This window comes from Netta rufina, assembly GCF_964035555.1.
Source record: "Netta rufina genome assembly, chromosome: 3".
Taxonomy (NCBI): Eukaryota; Metazoa; Chordata; class Aves; order Anseriformes; family Anatidae; genus Netta; species Netta rufina.
The window spans coordinates 95,592,370-95,605,280 of record NC_140125.1 but is presented as its reverse complement, the minus strand read 5'-3'; the positions used below and the strand labels follow the sequence as shown (position 1 = coordinate 95,605,280).

At 37.0% G+C, this 12,911-nt stretch overlaps 1 protein-coding gene across 2 annotated transcripts in view; it reads right to left on the bottom strand.

Moving 5' to 3' along the window:
- Positions 1-12,911, bottom strand: part of COL21A1 (collagen type XXI alpha 1 chain) — a gene marked incomplete at both ends in the record, with an annotated part of 85,124 nt that overhangs the window by 44,606 nt on the left and 27,607 nt on the right. For both annotated transcript variants that reach the window (XM_084285245.1, XM_084285244.1), the window contains 7 exons: positions 230-283; positions 3,583-3,636; positions 3,715-3,768; positions 5,101-5,154; positions 6,000-6,053; positions 8,231-8,284; positions 9,512-9,565. In XM_084285245.1, the coding sequence (XP_084141371.1) occupies positions 230-283; positions 3,583-3,636; positions 3,715-3,768; positions 5,101-5,154; positions 6,000-6,053; positions 8,231-8,284; positions 9,512-9,565 (378 nt within the window). The remainder of the gene's footprint in view (positions 1-229; positions 284-3,582; positions 3,637-3,714; positions 3,769-5,100; positions 5,155-5,999; positions 6,054-8,230; positions 8,285-9,511; positions 9,566-12,911) is intronic.

Genomic DNA, 12,911 nt, shown 5'->3' with positions numbered 1-12,911 from the left:
AAAATATTTTCTTTTAACAAATCTTGCACTTTACAAGCTTGTTTATTTCTTTTACTAAGCCCAAATTTAAAGATAAACACCAGAAAATAAAGAGTCTTTTACAAAAAAATGACATAGTAACCAATTCAAATCAAAATGGGTGGAACATAAAGTGCAATTTCCACTAACTAAAAAATAAATGGAAAGAAAAGACTGTATGTAAAAATATGCCAGCAACTGAAACACTTACGGGCTCTCCACGATGTCCTTCTTGTCCAGGAGATCCAGGCTGTCCAACTTCCCCCTTTAAAATGAAAAAGATTGTTAGGTACCATATTCACAAGGGGCTTTCTTTTGCATAAAAAATAATGATTTTAAACAGTAAGTTATCATTTTTTTTTTTATAAGTAAAATGTAAAGCAAGCTCAAAGCTTCAGCAAACAAATGTCTTAAAACAGTTTCAAACACACAAGACATGTTCTCAATCCAGAAATCTCCCATGCTGTGTCCAACAGTTAAACAGTTTGCAAAAAGAGATGAGAGCGAGAGAACTGTCTTTTGAAATTTGAGAAGAGTTGAATCAGAACAGCAGTTACTCGTTCAAGGTCATTTAACAATAATAAATTATTCTTGCCTAACTGCAAATACAACTAATAGTCTGAAAACAATTTCAAAACACTTCAGAACTACAGTAGTACCAGATATGATCAAATCTTTATGTTCTTACTCAAAATATGTATGATCCCTCTAAATATTCTGAAAATTGAAAAAATAATTCAAAAAATAAAAGTATATAAAACAAATGCACAGATCAATTATATATATAAAAACAATCTAGTAATAATTGACATTGAATTACAAAGATATGGTCTTGAAGTCACAATGAGTAGCATCTGAGTAGTCAGCTATGCTTTTTTTCTAAATTCTTTCCCAGAATGAATATTGTAAAACAAAAAGAAAGCTCTAGCAGAAATTTCCTTCAAAGTCAGCCTGTTTGTTACTGCTCTGAGTTTGATTATGGACCCAGAATGAAGCAATGTTTTATAGCAAGCAGATGTTGAAGTCAAACTGACAAGATACTTGAATGAAGAACATAACTTCTGTTAACTATTATATTCTAAAACAAAAACTAATGAGTTGTCATATTTTTGTACTACAGTAATTAGATCAAGAAAATAGTCAAGAAAATGTCTTTTAGTTTAAATGTACACAGGTTCATGTAACTAATATACTGCATTATCTCTACATTGTTTAGAAGCATAAAAACATATCAATACACTCTCCAAATTCATGCTTTATCAACATAATACTCCACTCTAAAGGATGTTAAAGTGTGTGACAGTTAAAATTTTATGTTAAACAACCTTAAGTATTACCTGTCCATGTTATCAAAAACCAGAGAGGAAAACATCAAATTGTTTTTCTATTTCCTATAATAACAGACAAGGAATTTATCCACCAGCTGAGCAGAGATATCTGCACATATATAGTGAAAATACGGAAGAATTCACAGAATCACACAGAATCACAGAATTTCTAGGTTGGAAGAGACCTCAAGATCATCGAGTCCAACCTCTGACCTAACGCTAACAGTCCCCACTAAACCATTTCCCTAAGCTCTACATCTAAACGTCTTTTGAAGACTTCCAGGGATGGTGACTCCACCACTTCCCTGGGCAGCCTGTTCCAATGCCTCACAACCCTTTCAGTGAAGAAGTTCTTCCTAACATCTAACCTAAAACTCCCCTGGCTCAACTTAAGCCCATTCCCCCTCGTCCTGTCACCAGGCACGTCGGCCTTCTTGGCCACCTGAGCACACTGCTGGCTCATATTCAGCCGACTATCCACCATCACTCCCAGGTCCTTCTCTGCCTGGCAGCTCTCCAACCATTCCTCTCCCAGCCTGTAGCTCTGCTTGGGGTTATTGCGCCCCAGGTGCAGGACCCGGCACTTGGCCTTGTTGAACTTCATGCAGTTGACCTCAGCCCATCGGTCCAGCCTATCCAGATCCTCCTGCAGAGCTTTCCTACCCTCAAGCAGATTGACACACGCACCTAACTTGGTGTCATCTGCGAACTTACTGAGGGTGCACTCGATGCCCTCGTCCAGATCATTGATGAAGATATTAAAGAGGACCGGCCCCAGCACCGAGCCCTGGGGGACGCCACTAGTGACTGGTTCATTTGAAATAAAGATGTGAATTGCTATCACAACCAGCAGAAGTATAGTCAAAGCAATTGACAGCCTTGATTCAGCTGATCAGTCACCAAGAGATCAATTTCATTGCCCACACACGGACATTTGGTCATATTTGAGATACTCAGGCTTGTCTTGTATAGACATCCTGGGCTTCTACTCCCACTCCAGAAAGTCATTGGCTTTCCATAGGATTTAAGTCATATTTGTCAGCTCCCTTATGATGCTTTGGACACTCTAATGCATCTCAAATAGCACTAGATGCTTTTATGTAGGCTACTAAGCTGGTCTTCCTTTGAGCTGAAATGCTCACCAGACTCCACTGGCATAACTGATTAGGCCTCCAATGGCTTTAATGAAAATACGGTATGTCCATAGAGCCAAATTTAGTGAAATGTTTTAAGAACATCTGTTAAATTGTCTTGGGATGACATATATGCCACTGTGACAGTCATACTGTTGTAGATATACATTAATAATGACAATTTGTATGCAAGTATAAATGGGATTCAAAGACTAAAACAAAATGAATGCAGGAGTTTACCTACTATAAAATTTAAACTTTATATGTACATATTAAAGGCTGTTATTTTAGATATGTTCTCCTAACAAATTTTTGAATTGCAGAATGCTTAATTGTACATTGAAGTTGGGCAACTTTTAGACTAACCGTGCTGTATTGTTGTATACAGGTGTTAATTTTAAACTGACTCTCCTCTTTAACTTCCAATTAAGACATCTACATGCATTTTTCTACCAGAATATGTTAGGCACCTAAGATCTCACTACAGCCAAGAGGGGCTTGATTCAGTTACCTTGTGCCATTTGAGGTGCTGTAAGGCAGCCAAGGCTTCCACCTTAGACTGGCAGCTACCACCTACAGAAGACCTGCATCATTCTGAAATGGCACTTACAGGTCTCCTGGGATATTCAAAAGCAGCAAAGAACGCTGCAGACTTATGAGTGGTCTCAGCAGTTAAAAGTCAGCAGCTGAATCACTCTAAACAATCAATTAGAGCTTGATTCAATTGTAACATATAGGCAATGTAGTGCCATTTCCTGCTGCAATAAGAGTGACATTTTTTTCACCATAAAGACAGTCCATGACAGAACAATCTGCTCAGGGTAGTTGTGTTGTCTCCATCCTTGGCTGAGGATGGAGATGCCCCAAGGATAAGCAAATCTCTGATTATCACTAATACACTCTCAAAACTACTGCCCCGGTTCACAAGCCAACTGAAATCAACGAAGTATGCCCGGTCACTACAGTAAACTTTAGCATTTCCAGCAACATGTATTGTTTCAATTCCCAGTTATTCTCCACAGAATAAACTGTACATACTGGGACAAATAGGAATGCTATTTAAAACTTCATCAAGATACATATGAATATGTATTTGTATTTACCTTGAAACCAGGAATTCCTGGTAATCCATCTTTCCCACTTCTGCCAGGGTCTCCCTGTGGCAACAGTTAACAGTCATCAATAAGTAAATTAACAAACAGAAGTTAAAGGTAAATTGTCTTGGCACAACTTACAGATCGCCCAGGCATTCCTGGAAACCCGGTATCACCTTTCTCTCCCTTGGAGCCCTGAGAAATGCAACAAGTGAGAATTAAGTAGTACTAAATGTCTGTGTTAAAAATTCAGCATATTTAATCAGCATATTCATATACATTATTTTTTATGTTGAAAAATTTTGGAAGATGTTTTTCTTCGTTAAAACAAACAGTAGTTGATTAATAATTATGACCCATCACACAAGTGCAAATATGCTGTAAAAAGCCTTTGCAATATTATTATTACTTATCAACCATATTAAAGGCACGGGCATATTTGCAAAAATATTTATTTAAAGGTATTTGGTGTTATATTAAAACGTATTACATAAATACAGAATGACAGAAGTATGAAAAGGGTTCTCACGATATCTTAATAAGCAGAACGGGAGTCTAATATTACTAGACAAAAGTGTATCTTCAGTAGAAGGATTTCTGAATTAGTTAATTAACTCTGAATTTACGGAATTAAATTCTATATTCTTATAAGACATAAATGATATTGTATTGGTGTCCAGGAGTTGGTAGCAGGGAGCTGCAGAGCAGCGTTTGTGAAGAGAAGCTGGGGCTGCCCCATGCAGGACACAGCTGATTCCAACAGCCCCACCACTGGGCCCAGCTGGGCCCAGCAGCCAAAGTGGTGGTGCCTCTTGGAAACGTATTTAAGAATGGGTAAAAATGCTTCGCAGAAGTGAGAAAAAAATGTGAGGAAAAAAACCTGTAGACATAAAGGTCAGTGAAGAGGAAGGGAAGGAAGTGCTCTAGGCACCAGAGCAGAGATTACGCTGCAGACCATGGAGACGGCCAAGGTACAGCAGATATCTGCACTAAAGCCATGGAGCACCCCATCCAGAGAAGGTGGGTATTTCCTGACATGAACAGCAGCCCATGGGGAACCCTCTTCCCATGGAGAACCCCTGGGGCAGGGGAAAAGTCTGAGGAGGAAGGAGTGTGAAACAGAAACTGACCACAAGCCTTCATTCACCACCACCCTTGTGCTGCTCAGGGAGGTGGGGAAGGAGGTTGAGGGATTGGCAATGAAGGAATGAAGTTGAACCTAGTAAAAAGGTTGATGAGGGAAAGGTGTTTTAATTTTTGTCTCTGTTTCTCACTATCCCAATCTATTTTAACTGGCAATAAATTAAATTAATTTTCCCCATGTTGAGTCTGTTTTGCCTGTGAAAGTAACTGTTAGGTGATCTCCCTGTTTTTATCTTGACCTAAAAGCCTTTTCATCTTGTTTTCTTATCCAGTCTTGTTGAGGAAGAATAACAGAGCAGCTGAGGGGGTCCTCTAGCAGCCTGCCATGGTAACTCCACCACAAATATCACCCATGTTGTTGTTTTAATTTATAATTTTACTTGCCTTTTTTCCATATATTCCTGGCACTCCTTGATCTCCTTTAGGACCCCTTTCTCCCTACACAAAATGAATGCGTATAAGTTATTTTTTTTAAATCAAAGTAGTTACAAACAGATATATATACAAAGAAACGTAGATAACAGACATAAAATGAAGGAGGCAAAGAGCTCCTTCTGATATAAAGAAAGAAAACTATCAAGACAGTGAATGCAAATCTTGAATTTTCCAAGCTTTCCTAGGAGCCCAGGCTGTCCAACACCACTGATGAGACAATCCACAGATATCAGGCATAGTGCTTCTGCTTTCAATGGAAGCTGAGCAGAAGGCACTCTGTTTCCAGTCATTTTGTATAGGTAGGTACCTAAGAGAAAATCAGCTCTTTGAAAATTCCTGCATTTTTGTGGAGACCTTATCTGAAAAGTCTGAAACACAAATTTGGAAAAAACTAAGAAGTAAACTGAGCTGAATACTAACAAAGAAGAGCAAAAATATGTTTGATGATGTTGTGGGGAACGTACATGTGAAAAAATAAGCTCTGGTCAGATTGAAACTACTCTTCAAAATACTGCCCCTCAAATTGAAAAACTTAAAGAAAATTAAATAATTATTTTTAAGGTCCTGGTACACTACTTGTGATGTAGAAGAGTACTATTAAAATCAAATTTTAAAGTAATTCACATAAAATCCAACAGAACAGAACAAAAATGAAAAAAGTCAGTTTCCATTGATTGATAATCAATGCCTACAGCATGTTTCACCCTTCAATTTCAACATCTTATCTATTCATTTTATGTATTTCATTAAGTACATCAGTATTGTATATATAAACATTCATTTTTTAAAAACTAAACTACAGAACGAGTGGAGATATATGAATATTGGAACAAGTATTTAATTTCAACCTTTGGTGCAGGCATGCCATGTAATCCAGGAAAACCAGGTAGTCCACGATCACCCTGAAACAACAAACATATTTGAAATCATTATGTCCAAAATAATAGTAATATATACTATAACAGCACTCATAATCTAAACAATCAACAAAATAGAGGAAAAATGTTACATATCATGATACCTACTACATAATATTGGTATGCTGACTGATTAGTTTGTTGATCTTTAGACAAGATTTAAGACAGAAAAGAAAAAAGTAACCAATAACTAAACTTTTTAAAATGAATTTTACTGTAATCTCTTGATAAGGGTTGCTGAGGTTCCAAAGCAGCAACTAAGCTCTTTGACAAGTGGGGGAAAAAAAAAAAAAAAAAAAAAAGGCATGCAAAAAGAATGCACTTTGCTAGAAGCAGTTGCAAGTGAAAACACAAGCCAAAATAACAGTTTTATCTATTGTCCTCTGCTGTCAAATGTCAGAAGTTCCCAAATTTTTGGTATTGGTACTAAGGATCTTTATCTAACAATTTATCTGCAAGTTCTCTTGAACTATTACAACAAAAGGCTTAATTCTAACTTGGCAGAACCTAACTTGAAACAATAAAAACAAAATAAGTTGCTTATTTTATATAAGTAGACCAGACCTAATTCTCTCAGGACAGAGCCAATCACCAAATTGTTTTTGAACAATAACAGTGTTATCTCTCTGTTAATATAGAACTTTAAATGGAGCAATGTATTTCAATTTGTTTAACATACTTCAGTCACAAGAGAAGAATAGTAAATTATGCTCAGGAAGTTATTTTATATAATGTTTCAAGTTCCGAGCCAAAATACCAAAAATATGGTGGCATTTATCAAAACCATCCATGTCTACAGGGATTTGTAGAGGTCTATCACATTCACAGAAGACAGGGACATGACCACAGGAATGACAGAATGTGGGTTAATGCAATCAAAGTATCTTTCAACAAGTAAGTATTGAAAGAAGGCAACAGAAATGGAATGAAGTTCAAAAAAAAAATCAGCAAAACTTACAAAATAAACCTTTCATGCATACATTGCTTCTTAATGAAAAAAAAAGGAGCCCCAATTTCTGCTCAGAAGTGGTGACTCAATTATTAGATAAAATAACATATTTGGCAATGGATATAGTTTTAAATTAGTTGCTGTAGAAACCTCACAAGTAATGGGATGAAATTAAGAGATGAAAATTTGGGCTGAATCATCAGGAAAAAAAAACTAATGGCAAAACATACTTTACAGTGGAAGAAGTTTTCTAAAACATTGGTGGAAGCCCTATTTCTTGGCACATTTTAAACAGGGCTGGACTGAGCATTAGGAAATATTCTATCTGTCACAACTCTACACTGCCAGGAGAATGTTGCTTTTTGTCAGCAGTACATTTCTTTCTGCATATGGCCCAATACTGACTTATCAATTAGATTAACATAAGATGCCTGAAGCAACAGAATACATAAGTACATTTTTCAGCTTTAATAATGCATTTGAGAATTCTGCTGAACAGTTGTGAATTCAAGGACTTCTAGGATGCTTTTAGGATTGGGAACACTAGAAGAAGGAAATTCTTCGGTAAAATCTGTTTGGAAAACAAGATTTCATTTTACAAAAAAAAAAAAAAAAAAAAAAAAAAAAAGTTTGAAGTTTAAACAAACCAAAAAGAAAATAAGTTATATAAGTTTGTATCACAATGGACTTTAAACTTTTCTAAACGTATTTCTCATAGGGCAAAAGTGTGACAGAAGGTTGGACACAAATATTCACATATCAAGGAGACTTGCCAATAGTCAGAGGTTGTGCATATGGGAGATCCAGATTCGAGTTTATCCTGATTACCAGAAGGGACTTTATATATAAGCTTCCACATCTGTCCGCAGTTCCAAGCTACTGGCTACACCTCAGCTAGAATTTTTCCACAAAAAGTTTTGGTTTCAATTAGCCAGTGTTTTCTGGTTAAAAAGTGTCACCCAAAAATTCTTATCTAGCTCATCTGGATGCTCACTCAAAGAGGGATAATAGGGTGAAAAGAGACAAAAAGAAACCATTCTGACAGATGTCTGTATCATGCTTCCAGGTACACATATTTAGATGTTTTCTAAATATAAAATATTAAGTGCAATAAAGGTATTACTAGCAGTGCTAATAGCTATATAATTTTTATTAAATAAAGCAGACCAGATTCAAAATTGAGGCAACATTTTAAATTTTGGATTCTCGTTACCTTAGCCCCATCTTTCCCTGGCTCTCCCTTGATACCTGGTAAGCCACGTGGTCCCTAAGAGAAGAAAAGAAATGAAAAAACAGCTCAAATATTAATGCACAGTCCTACAGAATGAGACTCAGAAATGTAATGCAATGTGACCCAGGGAACTATCCCTGAATTGGCTGATCACAGCATTTTGGTAACTGGATACCAAAGCAGAAACAACACGAAATGTATCCAGTGTGAGACTATGCCTCACTGTCATAACCCATGACTGGGGAATACCAAAACAATTCTTTGCTCTGAGAAGCACGCCAGGCAGATACGATTGTCACACAGACTGTACCAATGTCCTCTTCCTTTCAAGTGTCCATCAGAAAGCCTTCACATATGCCATGATGCAGCCTGGCTCTTGGCCCTGGCATGCTTTCAGATGCTTAATTCAATAAATTAACATGTACTCAAGTATTCAGCCAGAACGGATTATGATACATATACATGTAAAATACAGCACTGGTTTGCAGTAACTGTCCTATTCAGTGCTCCTAAATTTCTACTCTGAAGACGAAAAAGAAGTCTCTTCAGTCAGTCTTGACTTTATTTGAAATTTTTATTTGGATGTGTGAATTGTGGGGAATCAGAGAATCACAGAATGGTTGAGGATGGAAGGGACCTCTGGAGGCCATTTGGTCCAAACCCCCTGCTGAAGCAGAGACACCTAGAGCAAATCAATCCTCATGACATGGCTTAAGATGACTGTTACTGATCCAAAGAAAAATAGATAGAACCACTGTTTGGCTTCTAGATCAGGATGAAAATGTCCACACCCCAGCTCCTGCTGCTACAGACCTTGACAAGCAATGGTTAGATTTGCAGTCTAACTGATAGCCTAAGTACAAACCCCAAGCCCATGTGAGTATCAAAGCAATTCACCCAAAGATTGCCCCTGACTTCATGTAACCCCTTGAGCTTTATCACTCTTCATACTGCAACTCTCATTGATAAACAATGAATACTGAGAGAGTTGGCAGCATTTGGAATCAAAGAACAGCTGCCAACCAGCACCCCCAGGTCCTTGCCTGCTGGGCAGCTTTCCAGCCACTCTTCCCCAAGCCTGTAAGGCTGCATGAGGTTGTTATGAACCAAGTGCAGGACTTGGCACTTAGCCTTGTTGAATGTCCTGTGACTGGACGTGGCCCATCGATCCAGCCTATCCAGATCCCTCTGTAGAGACTTCTTATCCTCAAGCAGATAATTTATCTCAGATTTCCAAACTGCAGGAATGAAATAGGAACTTACTTGAACCCCTGGAGTTCCTGGGATACCTGGAGTTCCTGCTGATCCTTGATATCCCTAAGGAAAAGGAATCAAGACTTGTGACTTTTCAAAAGTTATATTCACAAATTTTCAAATGCTTACTTAAGGAAAACAAACAAACACCACACACACACACACACAAAAAAAAAAAAAAAAAAAAAAAAGCAATCCTCCTAGTTACTGGAGAACTGTAATCACAATTGTGTCATTTTAGATCACAAAAAAATCAGTAAGTGCTATCACAATCTTGCTTTTGAGATTTAGATTTAAGAAGTTTTAATATCTGCACCTGAAATTTGCAGCCTCCAAACTTTATGCCAAGTGATTTTTTTCAGGCAAGAAGGAAAATCCATTATTTTAAAATTGTTACATGGGAATGTAACAAACATATTGTTTTATTCACCATTGTTAAAAAAAAAAAAAAAAAAAAAAAAAAAGGAACAAATTAACCCACATATGCAGACACTTTTTTCCTCTCTCTCTTCACAAAAGTAGGTGAAGAATGCCAGGACTCTTAAAGGCTTATTTCTAGTTACAGGAAAAAGCTTTAACAAATAAGGCATGTTCTAATATATTATGCAGCTAGTTTTATAATATCTCTAAATAATCATAGAATGGTTTGTGTTGGAAGGGAACTTTAAAGATCATCTAGTCCAACCTCCAAATAAAAATAAAAAATCCAATAACAATAAAAATTCCATTCTCAATACTAAGCATTTAGCTATTAGCTTAAAGGTACATAACAATGTATACGAGTGAAAAAAAAAAAGCAGTCTGAATGACTGGGACTAGGAAAAGAAATACTAAATAATTCATGAGTCAAAAGGAGAACTTCAGGAATGCTTTACTAGAAATCAGCATTTGCAGAACCTTGACAGAACCCCAAATATATGCCTGAGGTGTACTGGTAAATTGCAGTCAGTATGTACTGCAAGAATAGCCAGTTTTCTATGCAAAACTAGCCAGTGCTTCAAAAGAATGCTTTAACAGAGGAAGTAAGTGAAGAATGGGGAATTCTAGCTAATTGCATTAAGAACATGTCATTCCAATAGACAAAATGAACTACAAGGAGAGGGGTTTTTTGTTTGTTTTTGTGCATATGCATGTGTTTTGAGAAAATATAGTAAATGAGAAGATAAATTGTCCTATAAAATTCTGAGGCTGAGACCTTTCAACAGACAGCCCAAACTAAATGGAAACATTATTGTGTTTGATAAATCCCAGAAAGCAGACTATCCAATTTCAGCTACCCAGAATTTGATCCTGGTTTGACCTGAAAGAACTAATAATCCCATTTCTAGTGAGTGAGCTTCAGTTTTAAAAACCTAGGACAAAATGTAATGGCGGGATTCCCACACTGGTACAGAGGAGCTAATAGAATCTTTTCAATGTTGTCCTCAAGGAGGGCAACCTGTACGTCTGATTTCTTCTTTAAATCAGTTAGAGCAGCCTGGAAATAATAATCAGAGCTAAAATTATTTCCTGGGTTAGATACAAGAGAGTACTTGCTGTGCCCTCTTCCCAAAAGATGTTTGAGCAGATGCCTAAAGAACCAGCTGGTAATGGTTAGTATAGAAGTAAACAGAATTCTAGGTCTCTGTCCTACATGGATTCTTTATCAAGCAATTCACTTTTACTGCTCAAGGCAGTTCTAGCAAAATCAGCTTTAACTGTAAATGGTGTAGCATTCCATGATTGCTTATAAGCCTCCTGGGTAGCTGAAACAATTCACCAAGCCAAAAATGCCTTTAAAAGTTCATCCTTTTATTTCTGCTCCAAAAAAAGCAAAAAGTTTGGATTTCTTCCTGTAGGATATAGTCCTATATAAATAAAACTTTATTTCACATTTTAGATCTCTGAAATGCAATTTCCCTTCCTTCTTCTAACTGAGTAGGAGAAGAAATAGAGGAGGATAATTTCCTGGCTGAACTGAATTTCAAGATTCGCGAGATGAATGGAGGATGGCAGAAGAGTTTGCAGCTTACAAAACCACATCTTTAGCTCAGAGCTAGATCTTGTAATATGATCTCAGAGCAAATCAAGCACGTGTTCAGTGTGTTTGTTCAATGGAATCTGCAACAGAGAAGATTCGAAAGGAAATTCGTAGAAAGATACAAAACTGAGAATCAGTGTCTGATAAAAATAACCTAGCAATTGTTTGGACAAGTTAAAAACACCTTCTATAATTTATGGCAAACAATTTTCATAAAAAATGATTGTCCTTTTGCATTACTACTTCTTTTTCCAGTTATCAGAGAGAAGGAGTTCCTATATCACTGACAATTTGCATAGCCTCCTTTTGTTCCCTTTCATTAACCTAATTGCACACTTATTTGTCACTCACAACACTCTGATTTAAAAACACATATTCTAAATGGCAAATGTAGTACGGGTCATCAAACTATATGCTAAGACCTACATTTTTCTGCTGTAAAGTCAGATTAAGCCTTCCTTCCTCACAAAGCTCTCAACAGAAGAATGTATGTATGCTGGTCTTGGAGCATACATATGTATGCTCCAAGACCAGCTGTGCCATAGCTGACATTTTGTTAGATGGTCAGAGGTGGAAGTTCACTTTTCATTTGACTGCAGAGATAGTTCAGAACTGCAGACTCACCTTCAGATAAGGTGTAAACACCACATTTGCCACTAAATAGAATTCTTTTTGTCTGGGCTTGGTTTTCTCTCATAAACTCCTCGGAAGTTCAAAAAATGGTGTGGAAAGCTATTGTTGCTACCCCTGAACTTAATACTAAGTTCTGAATTCTGTGGCCTAAACATAGGCATCTCCTGCCTTTTGGTATTCCCTAGACACCTACACAGTGCTAGAAGAAAGAGGCACAAAATATTTGGAAGGCATTCACTCTTTTGAAGTAGCGGCTGTAAGCAAGACAGCCCTATGACACGAGAACCCCTACCTCCTAGGGTATAGTAGTTAAAAATCTGTCCATTAATAGAGGAATTTAGACACCGAGTGTCCCTGCACACACGTAAACACTACATGTAGGTGTGTTAAACTGAATTCCACCTGTAATGTTTCATCAGTGCTGTGCAACAGCACTAATTCACGGCACTTTATGTTCTCATTATTTTTCACCAGTGCAACTGATCACATGAAATCTCCCTCTCAAGCTGTTGTGAACGGGAACAGAACTGATAAATTAAATGTGCCTGAAAACTTGTAAAGGCAAAATGATAAACAGCAAGATACCAAGATCCTTAGGTACCAGATGGCTGGGTATTAAAAAAATACATAAATTCATTTTAATACTTTAATGGCATGACAGCAATTTATAAATAATTCTAAGGGGAAAAGCTGAGCAGATTACTTAGGCCAAAGAACTTAATAAAGGACACAGACAAATTTGCAATACCAACACTG